The sequence below is a fragment of the Nothoprocta perdicaria genome, unplaced genomic scaffold, assembly GCF_003342845.1.
Source record: "Nothoprocta perdicaria isolate Ctin4 unplaced genomic scaffold, notPer1 scaffold_182, whole genome shotgun sequence".
Lineage (NCBI taxonomy): Eukaryota > Metazoa > Chordata > Aves > Tinamiformes > Tinamidae > Nothoprocta > Nothoprocta perdicaria.
The window spans coordinates 838,589-858,816 of record NW_020455005.1 but is presented as its reverse complement, the minus strand read 5'-3'; the positions used below and the strand labels follow the sequence as shown (position 1 = coordinate 858,816).

The window sequence follows — 20,228 nt, the reverse complement described above, 5'->3', positions numbered from 1 at the left end:
GAAGGGTGGCCCTGCCGTGGAGAAGGGAGCGGAATCACAGAATCACAGAATATTCAAGGTTGGAAAGGACCTCTAGAGATATCTACTCCAACCCCCCTGCTCCAGCAGGGACACCCAGAGCACGGGGCACAGGGCGGCATCCAGGAGGGTTTGGAAGACCTCCAGAGAAGGAGACTCCACAGCCTCCCTGGGCAGCCTGTGCCAGGGCTCTGGCACCCTCACAGGGAAGAAGTTCCTCCTCACATGGAGACGGAACTTCCTGTGTTTCAGCTTATGGCCATTACCCCTTGTCCTATCGCTGGCCACCAATGAAAAGAGCTTGTCCCCTTCCTCCCTGAGCTTCTGTCACATTAATTCAACTGATTCATTCTTGTGACAGCTTCCTGGAGGAAGGTGAGAAGAACTTGTGATGTAACATGGAACTGCAAAGCCCCTATGTTGTAATCTGCTATGTCTGTCGAGGTGGAGTGCCGTGAGATAATAAGAGTAATTTCTCTGCCTTCTGGCTCTCATGTGGTTACACTGCTGAATGTTGTATTCAGTTTTGGATGTTTTGTTATTAGGAAAAAGATGGCAAGTTAGAACTTCAGATAGCTAAAGAAGCTGGGAAGAATTAGTATCTAAATAAGAGCAGGGAATATTTTACCAAAAACAGAAAAAAAAAACCCCAACACACACACAAAACCCCCAATAAACAATAAACTTTAGAGTACTGGAGGCCTGGAACCACTAAGGCAGGAGTAAACAGCTTGGTGTGTTTTCTCTGGAAATACAGATACTAGTTCTGAGGTTATTTCCCTTGGAGGTATTAACTAAACAATGTTTATTCACTTTTCAGGTACTATGATATATCAGGCACGCGCTATACTGTTCAAGATAGCCAAATGCCATCAATAATCTCTTCAGACTGCTATGCTATTCCAGCAATATCAATGTCTACTGCTTCATTACCAGCAGCGTTGAGAAAGGTAAGAGAAAATTAAATATGTGTTTATTCATTATATATATATGTACACACATCCACACATGTATGTCATAAAGTGGATGACTGTTCTGAAAACAGAATTTAATGTGAGGTGTAATTGTAATCTTATTTTAAGAACTGAGTTTGAAGTATTGGAAAATTTTCAAACAACTATCATATATGGAAATAAAGAAGGTACATAATGAATGTGGCATAAACTGCCAGCAAAGGAAATGGCTCGAGGAGATCTTCCACTTACATTCACAAACCATATGGCTTTTTTCCTTTTGTTCATAAAATATATATAAAGCAAAACAACAAAATGAGCAGAATTTACACTTCTACCGCTTCTCACTTAACCTGTGCTGTTTTCTATGTTAAGTTTTATTACAGTGAAGGAGAAGTGGTTATGGATTCATTCTCTAATGTTCATTTGCCTCATATAGTGTTACTCATTTGCTTGGCAGCAGCATGATTGCATGGAAGCAAGCTAGGGAAAATGCTAATTGCTTCTGTTCTAATGTGAGAACTTTGTTTCAGATTGCAGACAAAATTGTGCAATGCCATTCTTGTCTTAATTTATTGCAATCTTTCTTTTTTCCATGGAGAAATGCTTTTACTTTTTTCACGTTAACGGAAAGGCACAGTAGACTTGTAATCGAAAAAGCTATGTTTCTTCTTGGTTGCAAAACTAATATTCATCTGAATATATTTGATGAGGGCTATAAAACAAATGTATCTATTGCCTAGTCTGGTCTAGCCAGCAAATCACACCCACTAATCTCTAGATTGAAGTCTTTGGATCTAAAGCCTTCAGTCTTTAGCTGCAAACAAAAGTATTATAAACCCCAAATATCCCTTGTGATCTCACTGGGCTTCTTAGCTCAGTTGGTATTGTAGAAACATGTCTGTGAACAAAGCTCAGTTCTTCAGTTATGAAACACCAAAACGATGCAGTACGCTGATGGGATAGAACTTCTAGTGCTTTAGAAGCCAGCTGGGGACTTAGCTTTGCAGTGGACCAAATTGCTCTTCACTCTTGTTACTGTCTTGGATGGACTTGATCCTCTTTAGAAAGACTTCTCCTCAAAAACTCAAACATCCAAATGCTTTTCTGGGCAATGTTAAGAATGGCACAATTCATCAGTTATTTAAGAACCTCTGCCTTGATATTGTGTTCCTTCTTTGAAATACTTGCCTCTAATTTTATTCCTTGTGTCACTGTGTCATTCCTGTAACCTGGAAACAAGCAATATTTGCTGATAATGTTGAAAAGGAGTCTCAGAGCAGGTCACATCATTTCATACTTTGCTGCATAACTCAAAGGTCTAATTCTGAGATAAATCATAAAAATCAAGGAAATTATTTTTATTTTCCATAGGAATCATTATGTGTGTCTTTGTGAAGCCAACAGATTCTTCTGTATTGGCATAATTTGCTATTGTGAAGAGTCACCTGCTGCTGATGGTTGGATTATGGGGATTTTGGCTTAATGAAGCTCTGACTTCCCTCAGCATTTCTTCTGGGAGAGCAGCAGCAAACGGGGCATGACACAGAACATGTGTTGTTTGCTCTAGGCTCCTGTCTGTCCTCTCTGCGGAAATCTGTTCATAAGAACATTCACCTTTCAAAGGTGAATATTCTAACTGGAGTCTTGCAGCCTAATTTACACTGCCTAATTTGTATTATCCTCTGTTTTTGCCTAATTCAGTTTATTCCCTTCACCTCAGATAATTAAGAGCTGACTATAGCAATGACTAAAAGAGACAAGCTCTCCCGCATTCTTCTATTAATTAAACAGTCTTCCTAGGAAACCTCACTTATCAGTCCCTGGAGCTTGTAAACATCTGGTTTGGGTTTGTAAAAAAAAAATCCAACAACAACCAGCCAAACAAAAACAACAAAAAACAGCATTTTTTTCTGCTTTCTCTCTCCTTTTCTTGCGCTTGTGATGAGTGACAGAGTTCACTTTCACCTAAATTCTCTTCCACTCTCAGCCAGTTCCTGACTACTAGTCAGCAGAAGATCTAAAATAGCCACTCCCTTAATAGTTTTCTTCACCTTCTGAAGAAAAAGCTGTCCCCAGCATATTCCAAGAACTTGTTGGACTGTCTCTGTCTTGCATTTCTTTTCCAACAGAAAAAAAAAAAGAAAAAAGTAATTCCAAGAAGTAATTAAAGCCGTCAGGTTCCATCCTTTTGGATGCTTCTTTTGCTTGATCAAAAAACAGTTGTCTCCCCATCCAATTACCTAGTGTATAATAAACTTCTATCATAATATGCCCTCTGTTTTCTCCTTTCATCTTGTTCCAGGGCTGTTTAAAAAATCTTCATCTTACCTATTCCTGTACTTCAGAGCAATTATTCTTGATATGCAATACACCTTTGTTTTCTTTTTTTTTTTTTTCTTTTTTTCTTGGCTTTCATAAATAGGTGTAGTAAAATGGTAGGAAATAAAAAATATTTAAAATCTCTTGTTTGATAGTGTTGCTCTAGGATTAAATGCTGTGTTGCCCAATATAGGGGTAAAACATCTCCTCTCACTGCACCGTTGTTTTAGAAAGAAGCTACCTCTTTTTAAGCCACCTCTTCTTATACCAGTACTGTTGTCTCATCAAATACCTGTGATGCTCATTCACATGTATTTTGTATTTCATGCAAAGATTTTCATTTCTTCAGCTTTGCAAGGCAGTTTAGAGTGTTTTCCTTGGATTTATTGTAAACTTCTAACTTGAACAGCTGAAAATGTCAGCTATATAACTATGAAGGAGATGAGCTTTCTATGCGTTCTTCTCAAATACAGAAATGCAGATCCACATTTATGACTATTTGTGCTGTGACCTAGCCTGTCATACATGAAGTAGATATCAATGGTGGTCTTCCTTTAAACTGATATGTCGGTGTTCTTATGAATGAAGAAACAAGTTTATGGCTATTTGAATCATTCAATTCACTACGAATAATAACAAAAAATCCATTTGGGGACCAGATCACAGATTAAATGTATACTTTACAGTCATACAATATCTATAGGGACAAAAGGGATGCTATTACCAATTGAGAAGAAGTCCTGCCCAGGATATGGCTAGCTCCTATGGCCTTGTGTTTTGGGTAACTACAGAGAAATGGGCCTTAAAATGGTATGTTTCGGTATAGGTAGTTTGACTGAAAAGCATTTATTGCTGTAGAGAGCAGTTTTAAGTTTACATTGACTTCAGCTGATAGTGAATGGAGCGAATTAGACATGAAAAGACTTTTCTTAAATCATTATTTCACTATGAATAATAAACAGAAAATCTCAAAACTTTAGAATGACAGCAAAGAATTAGATCTACATATTTTTAATGGTCGTTTTTATGTGCTCTGTTGCTAATCTCTCCTCTCCTCTTCATATTCAGGTGTTGATTAAGCAGGTGTTGATTTTTTTCAGACCTATAACCAGGTATCTGTCTAAAGGTTTCTCAGGATTCTCCATCTAGATAAGAGTTCTCACACCTACTTGCTACCTAAACAGAGCCACTGCCTTTCGCACAACGATTCAGTCCTATGACATGAATATTTAACTACGGAAACAGGGTGGAGTGCTTCTAACACCAGGTGTGGCTGTGGAAGCCCATTTTGATTCTGTGTCAAATTGCTGGATTAAATGACTTTATTCTATCACTGCCTTTGCCATATTCCTGAGACAGCAGATATGCAGATCGCAGATGTCTCCTGTTCTTTAACTCATCTTCAAGACGATGACTGGTCAAAGTCTAGGTTTTATTTATTCATTTATTTATTTGCAGTTTAAAATTCCTCATCTGGTTCTTTAATTTAATTTCTGCCTTGCTCAGAGTATGGATAGCAATACATCCCACTGAGGTCCTCACACTGTTTCTCCATAACTGTACCTTATTTACTCAAGAAATAACAAAATGCAAAGTCTGTTTGTGATCTCACAAAGTTTCAAAGGTACCTTCTAGACTGATGTTTTAAACTATGGAGAACAAGTGTTTTATATCTCATTTAGTAAACTTCCAGGAACTGAGACAGCAGGTGAGTCCTCTTCCAGAGTAACAGACAACGAAATTACCAGTTGTGGATAGGTGAGAGAGAGGAGAACAAGCTTTGCCTTCGGGTTCGCCACAAATTCAATAGATAAGACCTTTCAGTGGTTAACCCCTCTCCTCCCAAAGCTTGAATCCAAGAGAAAAAGCATCCTTCAGCTTGTAATCATCAAAAAGCCAAGAAAAAGCCTTATAGCCAAAGTGCTATGAAGTACATCATGCAGGAGCCAAGAACATATGCTGATGTATTTCTTTCTCAGGTGTAAATTGAAAAAACAAAAACAACCTCCCCACAAATTTTCAGGAAACTTCTAACCTGTGTAACCTGCCTTGTACGAGAACTGAGCATGGGGAAATTTTATGACATTTTACCTGCATCATTTCCTGCTGAAGTAATTGTCATTCATACTGTGAAAAAGACAGCAAGGATCACCAAATTTGGGCTGTAAGCCTCACTAATCCCCATCTCCACTGCAGACTAGCCAGTGCTACCACATGGGGATTCCACACATCCTCTTCATTACCCCGTCACCCTTTTCCATCAGTTGTGCCTGGTCCACCTGAAATAATGGTAATGCTTTCATCTTGGGTCTAACAAGTTGAACCATTTTCCTTTTATTCCATTATGAATTCCCCTATGCCATTGGGCAGATAGGTTCAAAATCTTTGATAATTCCCCCCAAATATTCTTCAATAGAGAAATGGCCTTTATTTACTCCCTCTTTGATTAATCATGCTTATGTTAACTGCAGCTGTCTTTCTTTCTAATCACATGATTCCTGTGGTGTCTTTCCTGCAGAAGAGAGAATAACCTCCCATGCCATAAATCTTAAAACTTAATTTTTAACCTCTTCAAATTAAATAGGCAGATCTGGCTATGACAGTCTGACATTGTCATGGCATGTTCATGTGCCTCCAACACACTAATTTGTGGCAAACTCGAAGAAATATATTTCCTTCTTTAGACTGAGCAAAAATATAGGAAGAGTGAAAGAGAGATTCTTACAGGATAGCATATACATAGAATTTATTTATACATACAAATGCACAAGTATTTATTTGTATACATATACATGACTTTAATAAAATATGTGGGATGTTATCCATGAACCATGAGTTTTGAACTGCTATCCTAATATTTTGGCATGAACTGGGGAGAAGGGGTATATGGAGAGGATGGAAAAGATCAAACAGGATGAAGTCTGGATCACATGAGAATTTACATTATTTGTCACTGGTGCAGCTTCTAATATGAATTTTAATAGGATGTTGTTCTGTTGGCTGGCCAACATAGCAATTCCTTATTGCGGTTAAAAATGTCTACGAAAACATGAAAAAGTTATAATAGTTTATTTGAATTGTTTCTTTTTCTTTCATTCTATCTAAGCAATTTGTTCCTATTCTTAGGCTGCAACCACGCTGTGGTTTGAGTAACAAAGCAACGGTAATAGGAAAAGAACACCAAAGCGTTCACTTTGAAATTCATGGAGAAAAAAAAAAGTAATCAAATTTTCAAACCAAACCAGTTGAGTAGGGTGGAGAGATGTGGGAAGAGAAAAAGAGTGCCTCATTTTGTCTTACCTATGCCAGCATTTCTTACATGGACAAAGGATTTATACTAGACTTAGCAAATATTTAATTCGCTCTGTCGGTTCTTTAAAGTTTTAAAGTTTTTATAGGATACTTAACTCTGAGTCATGGTATATTTTGCAATAGTTTGAGATGATTAATCCTGAAATACGCTCCCAGAATGATTTAGCTGATAAGCATATAATCCATATTTTAAAAAAAAATCACAGTACCAATAAGGAGCAAACAGAATTAAAATAGTGCAGACATCAGCAAAAAAGCCAGAAAATATAGAACACTTAAAACATTTAGGCCACATTTATGTCCATCACAAACATGTCTGCTCTAAGAAGCCTCTATGATTTAAATTAATTTTAAATGCCAAGGTTGGTAAGTAAGTAGTGTCATAAATCAGTAAATTGAAATTATCTGGCAAAACGTTAAATCCTGCAAACCTAGGGGGATTACCTCAGAGATACCTTCAGTTGATATGCTTCCCTTTAATAAATAGTGAATAAAGAACACAGTCTACAGAGAAATCATAGCCATGTTGAATAGCATATTTGCCAGAAAGGGATGCTTCCGAGGGCTAGAGATAAGAGCCATTTCTCAAATAAAGCAAGGCTGGCCCAAATACCTCCAGCCATTATGTAACACCACCTGTATAAAGAATCCGTATGGAGGCTGCTCCGTCCTAAGGAACGGCTTTATCAGCTGAAGATTGAACTGCATGCTTGCCAGTTCTTGCCACTTTAGTACTTCAGGGTATTGACTTTTATTCTAAATATTTCTTAGCTTGGTCACTGAACAATATAAAAGCCAGGAAGCCCCTGCTCAAGCGACTGACTTGTGCTAGTGCGTGGGCAGCAGTGGGGCCTGCCACGGGCTCACCTGCATGCGGCAGCGCGAGAGCCCGCGGCTGGTGAGGTACCATGGGCATTGCTCTCAGTGCAATCCTCTAGGTTCTGCTGCAACTGCGTTTTACGACTCTGGTTAAATGGATCTGTGATTCTGGTAATGGAAATGTAGCCACGGAGCTACGAATTACTGAGTTAAGAGTAGCCATGTGCACTGTGCCTTTAGTTAAGCACTGCTTTGCCCACATGTTCCACACTGCTGCAGAAGTGCCTTGGGTACAAAACTATGATCCATTCGTGGAAGAAAATGATATGTGCCCACAATTCAATCACATTTGTGGTGGAAGTCCGAGGAATCCTGCAGGCAGCTATAAATGCACAGTTTTACTTACTGTGTAGGCAGAGACCAAAATCCTGACAATTCCAGAAAGCTTGGATACTGGGTGCACCGTGAAATTAGCTGTTTCTTATGATTTGGCTTCGTAACACTGCTCACTAAAGACTTGTTCATCGTTTTATCTTCCAAAAGTCGTGAAATTTATGGGTAATTACAGCACAAGAGAAGGTTCTCAGCTATCCACGACAGAACCTCTCCAAGTATTGCTCAACAAAATTACTTCTCTGCTTAATAAAATACCATCCTGCTGACTAGACTGATGGCATCATTGCAATTTCCTTGTCGTTCCACTTTTTTTTCCATATTCCCAGCTCATTACTCCTTTTATCCCCATCTGAACCACAAATTTATTTCTGTGTTAATTTAGAAAGTTTATTTGTTTTGTTTTGCTACTTTCAACCTTGTTGAAAACACCAGTATTTATTTCCTAAATATAAGATCTAGGTAATGTCTAGTTCTTGAGGCTGGTTCAGACACACCTTGAAAACATCTTCTGCTCTTGTATTTCTGCTGCTGTTTGTATGTTTACTTTTGAGCTGTAGCACAAGAATATTTAAGCTGTGGTTACGAGCAGGTGCACAAGACTATGGCTGACAGCTACGATGGGCCTTGGAGGAGAAGAAAGTAATGCTAAAGACAGGAAAGAATCATAGAGTTATGTAGTGTGTTTATAGAAAGCACATGGTTTCTGGGATATTGGTATAAGAAAAGTCAGTCCTGTATTTTGAGATTTGAGATGGGAAGGGATGCACTAAATGAGTCAAAAAAAATCACCCCCTCTTTTTGTATGCAAATTATTCTGAAAGAAAGATAAGCATATCAGTAAATTCTTACTTTGAGTGACATCTTTCAAGTACTCACAAACTTTATTATAGTGAGAATGATTTTTTTTTACAGGCAAGGATTTTTTTGAAAAAAAAAATTCAGACAAATTTATTTACTCTTGGCTGGCAGCCTAAAACAGATGTTACTATGTGTGCTCTCCTTCCAAGCAGTTCAACATACCTACCCTGGTGCAAGATAATTGTAAAAAGCTTACATCCTGCTTTCCATTAGGTTTTGCATAATCTTTGTGCTGAGCTATGTCTGGAGTGGAATTTCATCTGTTACTGCATGCTGCAAAAGTTTCCTAGTAGTTTACATTTGTATGTGAAGAAGCTTGGAAGATGTGAGGGAAGAAAGCATGTTTCTGTTTGAGCTAATGACTGCTTGAAGGCAATCGCAGGCAATTGCAGGGGCAATCATCCCTGGTGTGTGGTGGTGCTGAGTTCTCCAGCTCGGATTACTGAATAGTGTGCAGTTTATGCTCTTAGCAATGACAAAATAAACTCTTGTGGCATGGAGGTGTGCGCTGATGCAGGCGGCCACATACTGAGCATGGTGCTCCACTAGCACCAAGTATCCTGGACAAAGCAATGGGCCGTAAGTACAACACAAAGCATTAAGGAAGCCTGTTGTCAATGATTAAACATGGACAAGACTTAGAGTCTGGCAGCAGCGACATGGGAGTGTGCACCGGGCACCCAGCGCTATCCGTGGCCATCCTTCGCCTGTCCCACCTTGGTGCATCAGCGGGCCGAACACCGCGCTACCTGACATTTCAACATTTCCCTCGCGTGTTGCTCATGCGGGCTGTGTGACTCCTGCTGCGATGACACCAGGCACTTCTCTGCCTTCTTCCCGAAGGGCATACTCCTCCCTTTCCTTCCCTGTGACAGGTACCATCCTGGGAAGTGGCTGTTGGAATCACCAGGGGGTTGCTGCTGGCCTCCGTGCTGGGACGCCGTGCGGTGATCTGTGTGCAGAGCAGCCGGCTGCTTTACCTCATGCTTTTCTTGTGCCATTTCCACACTTGTGCAATGTGTTGGAGTGGCTTTCGGGACTTTGGCAGGGAGCTGTGCTCTCTCTTTGGGTGTAACTGTATTTCTGTTTTGCTGTGGTGTGTGACCAGGGAGCTCTCAGCATGCACGCAGGCCACCTGGGCACCCTCACATCTGAGGAGATGGCAACACCACGTTTTTAGTAATAAGTTACTCCTTCAGACCAGCCTTTTGTCACTTTATACACTAAATAATGTATATAACAATAAGGAACATATGTGTGTATGCACATATGCTCTGTAATTCCCACTACAGTAAAATACTGGGTTTCCAAAAGGCAATCCTGCAAACCTTCAGCTTTGTGTCTTTATGCTCTTGAGAACTGGAGTATCCTTAAGAAGTGCAACCCTCCTCCTCTTACCTCTTCAGAAAAAGCACTCAATCTGCCGTAGCTCAAGACCTGCAAAAGTAGAGCATATTGTTACAAAACTACCTGAACTATTATTTGAATAAGATTTAGAGATTCTAAAGGAAAGGGTTTTTTTCCCCCCAGTCCCACGAACTAGTTCTGTTCAGTAATTTCCAAAATAACATCAAGTAACATTTCAACAGATACATTTTGAGTTAGTTGTGATTGCAAACAATATTCAAAGATTTAAATATAATATTTTAGTCTACATACAGCTCTTTAGAATAGAACATGGCATCATATTTCCCTCTATATTTCCCCCTATATCCCATCTATATCCCTCTTTTTCCTTCCCATTTTTACAGCCCTGCTTGCTTTCCTTCTTCTCCTTTTACAGGTGGATTTTAAGGTGGTTTTAAGCTGTATTTACTGAAATACAGTGAGTCATTGTCTAGGAGAAAAAAATAGGGATGGAATGGAGTAAGAAAATTGAAAACTCCAGCTGTTGAAAAAGTCTGAGAAATCCAAATGAACTAGATCATATATGTTTAGAAACCAGAATTCTGATAAAAAGAACATCAAGATCTGTTTATTTGTTGGCATTTACTCTAGAGAAACGAGTGATTTCTGAAGGTTTATCAGGTAATTCTAATCATTCCCCTCTCCTCTTCTCCAGAAGTGTTTTAATTGTTTGTTTTCCTCCTGGATATGTTGAGGGTAGGTTTTTCCTTTGGCATAAAAATCTTAATTTTTAGCAGATAATTTTCTCACTTCTGGAAGTGAAAAAAAAAAAAAAAAAAAGGTTATTTTCCGAGCAGCAGAAAAGCATAGACAGTTTGAGTGCCTGGAGCATTCCTATTTCTTTTCTAAACAGCTGCCCAGCAAAACAGCAGCTCCTCCAGCTTGTTGCTGGCTGCTCTTCAGAGCACTGTGGACAGCTGAAGCACCGAGGAGACTTGTCAGCTCCGTCATGTGGCAAAGCCTGAATCACGGCAGAGGCGAACGAGGAGAAGGTGAGGCAGCCAGAGGCAAAGGGCAGAGATGCAGAGGACTAGGAGCGATGGGGCAGAGGACGCTTGTCCCATCCAGGCACAGGAAGCCCTCAGGTCTACCCGCTTTCTGGGAGAGCACCAGGATGCTCCTAGGCTGCTCCCAAGTGCTGATAAATAGCAGATTGGGCCCCCGAGAGCTGCCCATGGAGCCCTGTCTTTACCAGGTTTTACTTAGGAAGGACCCAACAAGTAGTTCGAGTCAAGCGCTGTGACTGCAGTAGCCGAAACAGTATTTGCTTCATCATGCTGCTTTTAAGGGTTAATTCCAAAATGACCTTTGAAATGTCCCCTTGTCTGAACCGTAGACACTGGTGCCAGCTTGAAAGTGCATGGGGTTGGCCTTGGCCCAAACTAATGTCTTCTTCATAAATTCAAGCATGGAACCCATAATCCTGTGTATTTCTGGGCATTTCCTGAAAGTGCTGACATTTGTGAAGGGCTTCATCCAATTCTCCGTTACATTATTCTTCATCAGCAAAATATATAGTTACTTAAAAGATACTTTTTTTTACAATATTTTTTACATTTTTTTACATTTTACAAAAATTTACAATTTTTGTAAATTTTACAATTTACAAAAATTTACTGATTTTTTACAATATCAGCTAGGAATTCATACTCTCATCCATTACCCACCCATACCCTCCCATACCTTTACCCATACCCTCCCATATTAGGGAGGTTTTAATACCATTTTAGTTTTATGTCTTTAGCAGGAAATATTCAGTAGTTTCTGTGCACAGTAAGAAAATGTATCATCTGTAATAATATATCTGTAGTAGTAGGAAAACATAATGTTCATTTTTCTTCAGAAGTAGTAACATATCTGTTTTCTGGACAGGAAGGTATTGTTTATTTTAATGTTTTATATACTAATTATGTCTGTTTAGAGCCTAACATAAACACACCTATGAATATAAATTCATTTCATTAAAACGTGTTCTCTAAGAAGTTTCTCTTGCTTAATGGTGAATACTAGGCAATACTGATGTAATTGTGGGATTAGGAACAAAGAGTTTGCAGGAGTATTCCACAATTTTTGCCCACTATACTGCAGGGAATCAGTGGGTCCTGAGTCACTCCTATCTTCTCTGTACTGGTTTAATAAATATACACTTTATTCTGATTAACAATAAGGCAATTCTCTGTAACAATTATTACAATGATTAGTTTGAGGGAGTTCTGGAAGCCTCAGGTGAATATTGTCTTGAGTAAATGCTAAATTATAACATTGTCATTCAAATGTAAGATGAGATGTCCAGCCAATTTTAGAAAGTCAGGATAAGGTATTTCAGTAATAATAGTTCTTTGTACTCTTCATCCGTAGATGATGAAAAATCTGCACATCAAAGAAGTTATCAAGGTGTGTAAACACTTACTATAGACACTCTACGGATGGGCTTTTTAAGCACATGGATTATCAAGTCCAAATTTTCCAAAGCAGCTATGTTGGCTGCATTAATATTAGGGGACTGCCAGAACTGAAAGGGCTTCTGTATGCTTAAAGATTCCAAGTGCTATCCTAGGATATTTTGTAATAAAAGTTAAATTGCATGATTTTTATCTATCTAATAAGAACTTCTATGCAGAGATTCTGTTAATTTCATATGTAAATACATTTTGATTAAACACTCTTTTTTATCCTACTAAAAGGTTTCAAACTCATAAAGCTATATTCCTTTTTTCCCCATTTCGGGACCGGACCATCTACTTTCCAAAGCAAAAATGTCATATATGTGGCTCACTTTGTTCTTAGGTTTAGGGAATTCAGGTTTGTTCAGATCAGCAATCCAATCTGCACTTTGTTTAATGTCTTCATTTTTCTGCAGTAATTTCTTGTAGTAATTAAGTAGTGCTTAGAAGGAGGCTTTCTGTCTCTTGCCCAGTACGCCTTCAATAGGTTTATCTTCCACTGTGCTATGTATTGCTAGAAAGAGGACTTTTATTTTTCCTTTTATTGCTTTGGATGCTCTGTTTCACCCACTGAAAATCCCCTTTTCTAAATTTGATGACATCATGAGCTAACTTCAGATACCTAGAGCTAGTGCCAGTGAGCGACTAAAGCACTTAAGTGCTTTAGCCAGTTAGACTTACTCCTAGGCATACTTTCCCTATACTTAAACCTCCAGTGAAGGACCTAGATGTCTTACGAAATGCAAGCAAAGAGTGAGGTGATTTCAGTCTTTCATCACCGGAGCACTTTGAGATGGCTAATAAAAAGAATTGAGTGGAGGAGTGTAATAGAAATCCTGCCTTGCTCTAGAGCCACACGCAGGATCATGCAGAGAGACAAAGGACAAGGAGCAGTCAGAACAGCCAACACTCTGTAGCCACATTAGAGCAGTGCTTGGCAAAAGCCAATATATGTTGCTCCTAAGGTGATTTCCTCTTTGTCCAATAATCACTTAATGTAAAAATGCATAAACAGTCCTGAAAAAAATGGGTTAGACTACCTGGAATGAGATCCAAGGATTGCAGCGTGTCTGACACTTATAATATAATTTCCACAGCCTGATTGCAAGAGCTCTCAGTGCACACAACTTCTGTTAAGGGAATATACATCAGTATTACTTTATCTAAGTGCTAAGTAAAGAAGTAATTCCAAATTGCTTCTGTTTTTTTTCCTTGAGATTAGTACCAGGCAGACTGAGAAATGTAAATTGTCACTTGTGCATTTTTAGCTGACCTATCCAGCAGTTTTGTTTTTGCTATAAGCCTGTAGTATTAGTGATAACTTTGCAGTTTTTGTCACTGTAAATTTGCTTGGGAACACTTTGGTAACAAACTCATGGTCTTATGCTATTTCTTGCGCATATCTGAAATGTTGCAATACTTGCTGAAATGTTCCATATTTTCAGGATGACAGAGCTTCTATAGACGGTAATAATTCTTTGTAACAGCTATTGACAGTTCAAGAGCAGCATTTGAGGGTGCCCAAGAATGAGGTGATTTTCACAGATTTATAGCTTACTCTGTAGTACAGACATTCAAATTTACAGCAGAAGACAACTATTCTGTCTTCAGTAATCATAAAAGAATATTTAATCCAAAAGGAATTTGGAAGTGTCATGGTGAGCTGTAGGTCCATGTTGGACAACTTCTCCTAAATCTGTATGTACCAATATACCCTGTTTAGACTTCGTGATAGGTCACTGCAGCCTCTCACAAAACAGGGGAGACCAAAAAGTAGTAAATCTAAATGCATTTGTGTAGCAGGGATCACTCTGAGGTGCATTCACAGTTGAAAAAGAAATAGGCTGTATTTATTAGTTGTGACTTCTGGCTAGGGAGACCCAAGAGGCTTCCCAGCTCCTGTTTTGCCCTCCAGAATGCAAGTGCTGTTTATCCTCTATTGCTCAACAGAACAAGGACTTGCAAGTTCCTCTTAGGATGAAACACAGCTAGTATATGTTTATTTTCACTTTTTAGCTCAAAAGAGGTGATGTCTCACTGAGTATTTTCACTGATTGCATAACAGTAGCGCTCTGACCAGAAACAAGGATAGAAATTTTGAAAATGAAGGTGTGAGGTTAACTAATACCAAGCTTTCTCACATTCTCTTATATTTAAACACAAAGTTACTAGTACAATAATTTATGTTAATGCTATTTTTCTCATAGAATTTAAATTCTGGAAGTCATCCAAGTTCAAGAGAGTTTAAACATTCTCTCAGTCCTTTAATGTTGAAAGAGTCTTTCTCGTAATTTTGGTGCTGTTTGTGTTTGCTTTTTGAATTCCTTTATAGTATCATTTTCCATGAGACCCTGGAAAAATACAGATTTAATATACCAACTCAGGAAGCTGAATAATCAAGGACGCATGAATAAATCACTCTCTGGTTGAGTAAAGGCACAAGTGATATTTCGTTGTCTTTAGCCATCTCAAATGCAGATCAGGAAAACATTAATCAACTTTGTGAGAAGCAACGTGTGTGGTATTTTTCTCTCTACTCTTGCATATCTACATTACAGTGTTGCCTGTTAACCAGTGCATGCAAGGCATTTGCCCAACACAAACTTCTTGGTTCTTGACAGCAGGTTCTGTCCTTTCAGCTGAGAAAGAAGCAAACAGCAGGACTTGCAGCCACCTCTCTGCACCTTCCCCTATCCTCTAATTGAGTCTCTTCCACAATTAACATTTGTCTGCCAAATGACTTATCAGCTGGAAAGGCTCATTTCGGATACAACTTCCTTTTTTGCCTGTTTTTAACTGAGTACTGCCAGAAGAAAGAAGGGGTTAAAGCGTGGGAGGATTGCTAAGAAAAGGGGTTTGGTTAATGACACACAAGACTGCATCTCACACTCTATAGTTTGTTTATTCTTCTGTAAACAGCAAAAAGAATTATCGCCATCATGGTAAGGCAAACAGTACTCTTTTTTTTTTCTTTTTTTTTTTTTCTTTAATCCCCACCAAGAATTTTGGGTTAATAGGCAATTTTTTTTTTTAAGATCATTCAGTCAATTTGATCTTCTTTAGTTTTATAGAGCGTCTCCTTAAGTGACGGATGCTGCTGTTGGCAGAAAGGGAGGGGGCTGCGATTCTAGCGTATGGAAATACCTCGCTCTGGGGAAGAGGAGCTGGGAGCAGCTCGCATGTCTTTTCTGCCATGCCTGTTGCTTTACCTCAACTTCCTTCCCTAAATATTCATGTAAGGGTCTGTTCAGTTTTTGTTTATGCTTCTTTCCTTGTCTGAAGATTTTGGAAATGTTTCTGTTTATTTCGTTTTGCATAATTTGCTTCTTTCAAACTGTGAGTTTCTCTTTGGTTTTTTGTTTTTGTTTTTTTCTTTTTCTTTCATTTTCCTTTTTTTTTTCTTTTGTATACATTCAGTGATCTAAGTTTCTCTACTTCACACTTAAGAAATGATAAGGGATTTACTTATATCTATGCTTGTTTACTTGAACATTTTCTTCCAAAAAAAAAAAAAATTAAGCATGAAGCTTCAGTATTCTCATTATTCTACATGCTGTTGCAAATGTAGATTAAAAGTAAATTAAAAGTAAATTAAAGATCAATGTAGATTAAAAGTAAAAATGCAATGTTACACTAAAAAAAAAAAAAAAAGAAAGAAAGGTAAGAAGCAGGAAAGCTCTGGGTTTTTTTTTTTTTTTTTTTTTTTTTTTTAAGTTATAGACTACTTTGCTAAAATGTCCTGACTTAGTGGAAAATGGAAACTCTAAATAGTTTGTGGGGAAAATAAAGGCCTACTTAGAAAACTTATGATTTTTTCACTGCATTCTAATAAAGAGCCTCATATTTATAGTTTCTTGGTTATAAGTAAGTTTTCTGTCTATTTAACTATGTTGCCTGCATAAAGAGCATAGGTACAGGTGAAGTTATTTAAAATCCATGAATTGCTCTTTATATCCTATTTAAGAGTATTACGTAAAGAGTCTGAAGAGGGAGTAAATGCCATATGAAGGTGGAACTGATACAGTGTACTTCTTTCTCTGCCTCTGAAAAAGAGACTGTTTACCTGAGTCTGGTCTATTTAAAAGAAATGATAAAAACATTTAATGTGAGTGTGCCAAACTTTTGCTATTTAGAGGAAGACAGTGGATATTTTTTTTTTTGGTAACAGTAGCACCTCTTTTGTGGTCGTATGAAGAGTCAATGTATACAAAGGGGACGGAGGTAGCTCAAATTGTCTGGTGGTAAGATAACTGGTAGGAGTAGGAATCATTTAAATTGAATTGCTATGCAATGGTTTTCTTTCCTCAGTGAATCGAACACCACCAAGCAAAAAAAAAAAAAAAAAAAAAAAAAAAGGAAAAAAAAAGTTTCAGATCAAATGTGTTTATTTTTTCCCCCAGACTTTTTAAAAAGGCAAAAGAGCAAGAGCAGTTACTAAGATATTTAGAAAACTGATTGTTATCAGAAAACTGCTATTTAGAAAACCAAACGAGAACACGATGCTCCTTTCTGCCGACACTTCCATCGCGCTCTCCCTGCTGCCTGCTAGGGCACTCACCTGGGAAGTGGGAGAACCGTATGCACTCTTCCCCCTGCTCCGCTTCGAACAGGAACAGGTCTTGCACCATCCAGACTTCTTTTATTTGTGTGTCCTTTCTTTTAGTTTTCTTACCAATACTTTCACAGCACATTGTGCCAGCAGTACTCCAGCAAAATTTTCAGCTTAACAAAACCTACCAGTGCTACACTGGAGCCTGAAGAGCAGCAGCTTATTCATTTAAATGTATTTGACTAATGCACTTTTGGGGATATCACATGACAGCAAGAACTCTGAGGCATTCTGTTTCTCACAACTTAGAATTATGATACTGTGATTTAAAGATATCCCAAATTCCTGGCATTCTGGTATGAATTTAAAGGGCTCCTGCACTATTAGACTGTTCAACATGCAGGGCTGTCATATAGGTTTGCATGTAGCTTGAAATTCAGTTATGTATGGCATTTTAGTAAATAATAAATGTCAAACATCAGCTTCACTAAATATTGTTCTTTATTTCCCCTAAAAGCAAACATTGGCTAGCAGGTAAATATTTAAATAACTGTAGAACTGTCCAACTAGATATTGCCATATTATTTACCACAGAGTTGATAAAGACTAGTAAAAATACTATTTTCCCACAATGTGAGTCTTGAGAAGCATTTTCAGTAATGTTTAATTGGCTCAGATGAGCTATTCTAACAAAATAACATCCAGTTGTTCCTTTAAGACACAGCCTTACGTTCTAATTCAACAAATCACTGGAGACCAGCAAAACACATGTTTAATTATTTTGTAAAATTAGGGAGTTGTCTGTGACAGTTTTTGTTAGCTAATAAAAAAGGAGGGGAAACAAACAAACAAACCAGGAAATATTTGGATGCTAACACAAACAAGTATGAATATAAATACAAACAACATGTACATTGCTTGGTTAAAAAGACTGCATTTTGTTTTCAGAGTAGAACACCACTTTGAAGACACCTTTAGTGAACACTTAAACATTTATTTGAAACAATTTCCTCCATTGCATCCAAGGAATGGATAGGCAAGTCCTCCGTTGTGTGGTGACGCTGCCAAAGCCTTCGATCAGGGATTTCTGAAATGGCCAATGCCTCCATGTTAAGAATGAGCTGAAACCTACCTCAGGGAGCCTGATCTGCACCTCTTAGCCTCTGAAAAATCAAATATTTTTATGCTGTGGCTCAAGCTGAGCCCATGTTCCAGTCTTTTAGGAACCCTGCTCTCTGTGCCCTCCTGCACTGGCAATACTGGCTCATCTACATTTATCTGAGTTAAAATACAGGCTCTTCAGGGCAAGTACCAAGCCTTTTATGTGTTTTGAAAGAGCTGTATATAATTAAGGCACTTTGTATGAAGAAATTACTCCGAAACAGTTTACAAAGGGCAGCTATTTCAAGATCAAGCAAAAAATTTTAGCCTGGTTCCCTGAGGAAACAAGGCTTATGACTGGACAGGCTGGCTGTCCCTCCTCCCTTCCATCTAACACCTTTTGAACTTGTTGGGCAGTTTAACTTTAAACGGGGGAGACGTCTCAAGGATAATTAAGTTCCCATGGACTTTATGAAAATTAGTGGCTGGGAAGAGAGAAATCCAAATCCACATATCAAATATTTTTTTGCAAGCGCAACTCCAAAGCTTGATTGCAAGGGTAATAATGACTGCTGGGTTGATAATGTAATCCCAGCTAATTTAGAGGGGTGACAACTGCTATTCATCCAGATATTAATGTGCAGATTGGTATCATGATGAATTTATTCTATTTTGATATTTTACCTGATTTTGGTAATGGCAAGTATAGAATGTCCCCACATTTGCAGATATTTTGAATTCTCAGAAAAATTAGTTTTTCTCATTACTGCTGTGGTGTTTCTGAATGCTTTCATACTTTCATGTTTTTCACTTTCATGACTTTTCATGTTTTTCAGAACATTTCATACTTTTGCCTTTTCTCTAGCTAACAATGTTCATTACTCTGTCCTTACACTTTTGCTATAATTAGCTCCTATGGGCAACACATCCACAGCATCAAGGAATTAGATAGCAATTGGGCCACATTACTCATGATTGTTGTAGCTGATATGGAAAATCATAGTTGTTTTTGTTATCACAAAAGCACTTCAACCATCTGAGCTGTATGAACTCTATATAGACCTCGCTCTTCTTTAATTGAATGTTTTGGTTGTACAGCTTGAAAGAAGACAGTGAAGCGAGGGAAAAAACCACAGGCATCAAATGTTCTCATTTGCAGATTATTCCACTATCTGTAAAAGCAACAACAACAACAAGTCCCGAGATTGAGGACTGCTATCAGCAACTTGAGTGAGAGCCACTAGGGGAAGATAAGCGCAGTTGCAGAGATTGGATTTTAGTGATACTTTTGCTTATGAGACTAAGATACCAGTTGGACTTTGTTTGCAGTGTGATAACACCCGCTATACATATGGCTTTCCTTATTTCCAGTTTTTTTTTTTTTTTTTTTTTTTTTTTTGTACATTCGGACAAGCTACATCTGTTAGCAGCTGCACAGGGCTCTCCTAGTGCTGGGGCCACAATTCATAAGTTGCGTTGGGACCTGTCAACAAAGCAAAATAAGTAACCTACTACTTTTTCACCCAGAAGTGTGGGGTTTTTTTGTTGTTATTGTTTGTTTCTTTTTGTTGTTGTCTGTGTTTTTTTTTTTTTTTTTAATATTATCTGGGATAACAAGGAGGTGGAACAGCAAGGTGCTTGACCTGTCCATGTCTGCTGCCACCACCATGCCAGACCCTCAGAGGCACCGCTGGCCTTGACCCTTCCTGCCTAAGCCGCTCCACCCCACCTAAGTAATTGCGCGTTAATTACAAGAGGGCTCGTTAAGCACTAAATACTAATTGGGCGCTGGCAGAGGGCGCCGACACCATGAGGTGGTGGAGCCGGTCCCGGCTGGCCGACCCCGGGGATGGCGGTGGGGAGAGGGGACGCCGCGGGCTCCGCTCCCCGGGACATCGGCAGGGGGGTCCCCCGGTTGCCGGATCCGCCCGTTCGCCGCCCCGCGGGCCTTTCAACCCGCCGTCTCGGTGGCCAGCAGGCGCTGCCGGCCCCAGCCCGCCCGGGCCGGTCCCGCCGCGGAGCGCGGCGCCCCGGGCACAGCCCGCGGCC

General features: G+C 38.9%; 1 protein-coding gene across 1 annotated transcript in view; it reads left to right on the top strand.

Moving 5' to 3' along the window:
* The first annotated feature begins 898 nt into the window (after positions 1 to 898).
* The window catches only part of CRYBG1 (crystallin beta-gamma domain containing 1), a 59,084-nt gene continuing 39,754 nt past the window's right edge, over positions 899 to 20,228 (top strand). Inside the window, exon 1 of the mRNA XM_026036618.1 lies at positions 899 to 968. Coding sequence (XP_025892403.1) covers positions 933 to 968 — 36 coding nt within the window. The 5' untranslated portion in view covers positions 899 to 932. The remainder of the gene's footprint in view (positions 969 to 20,228) is intronic.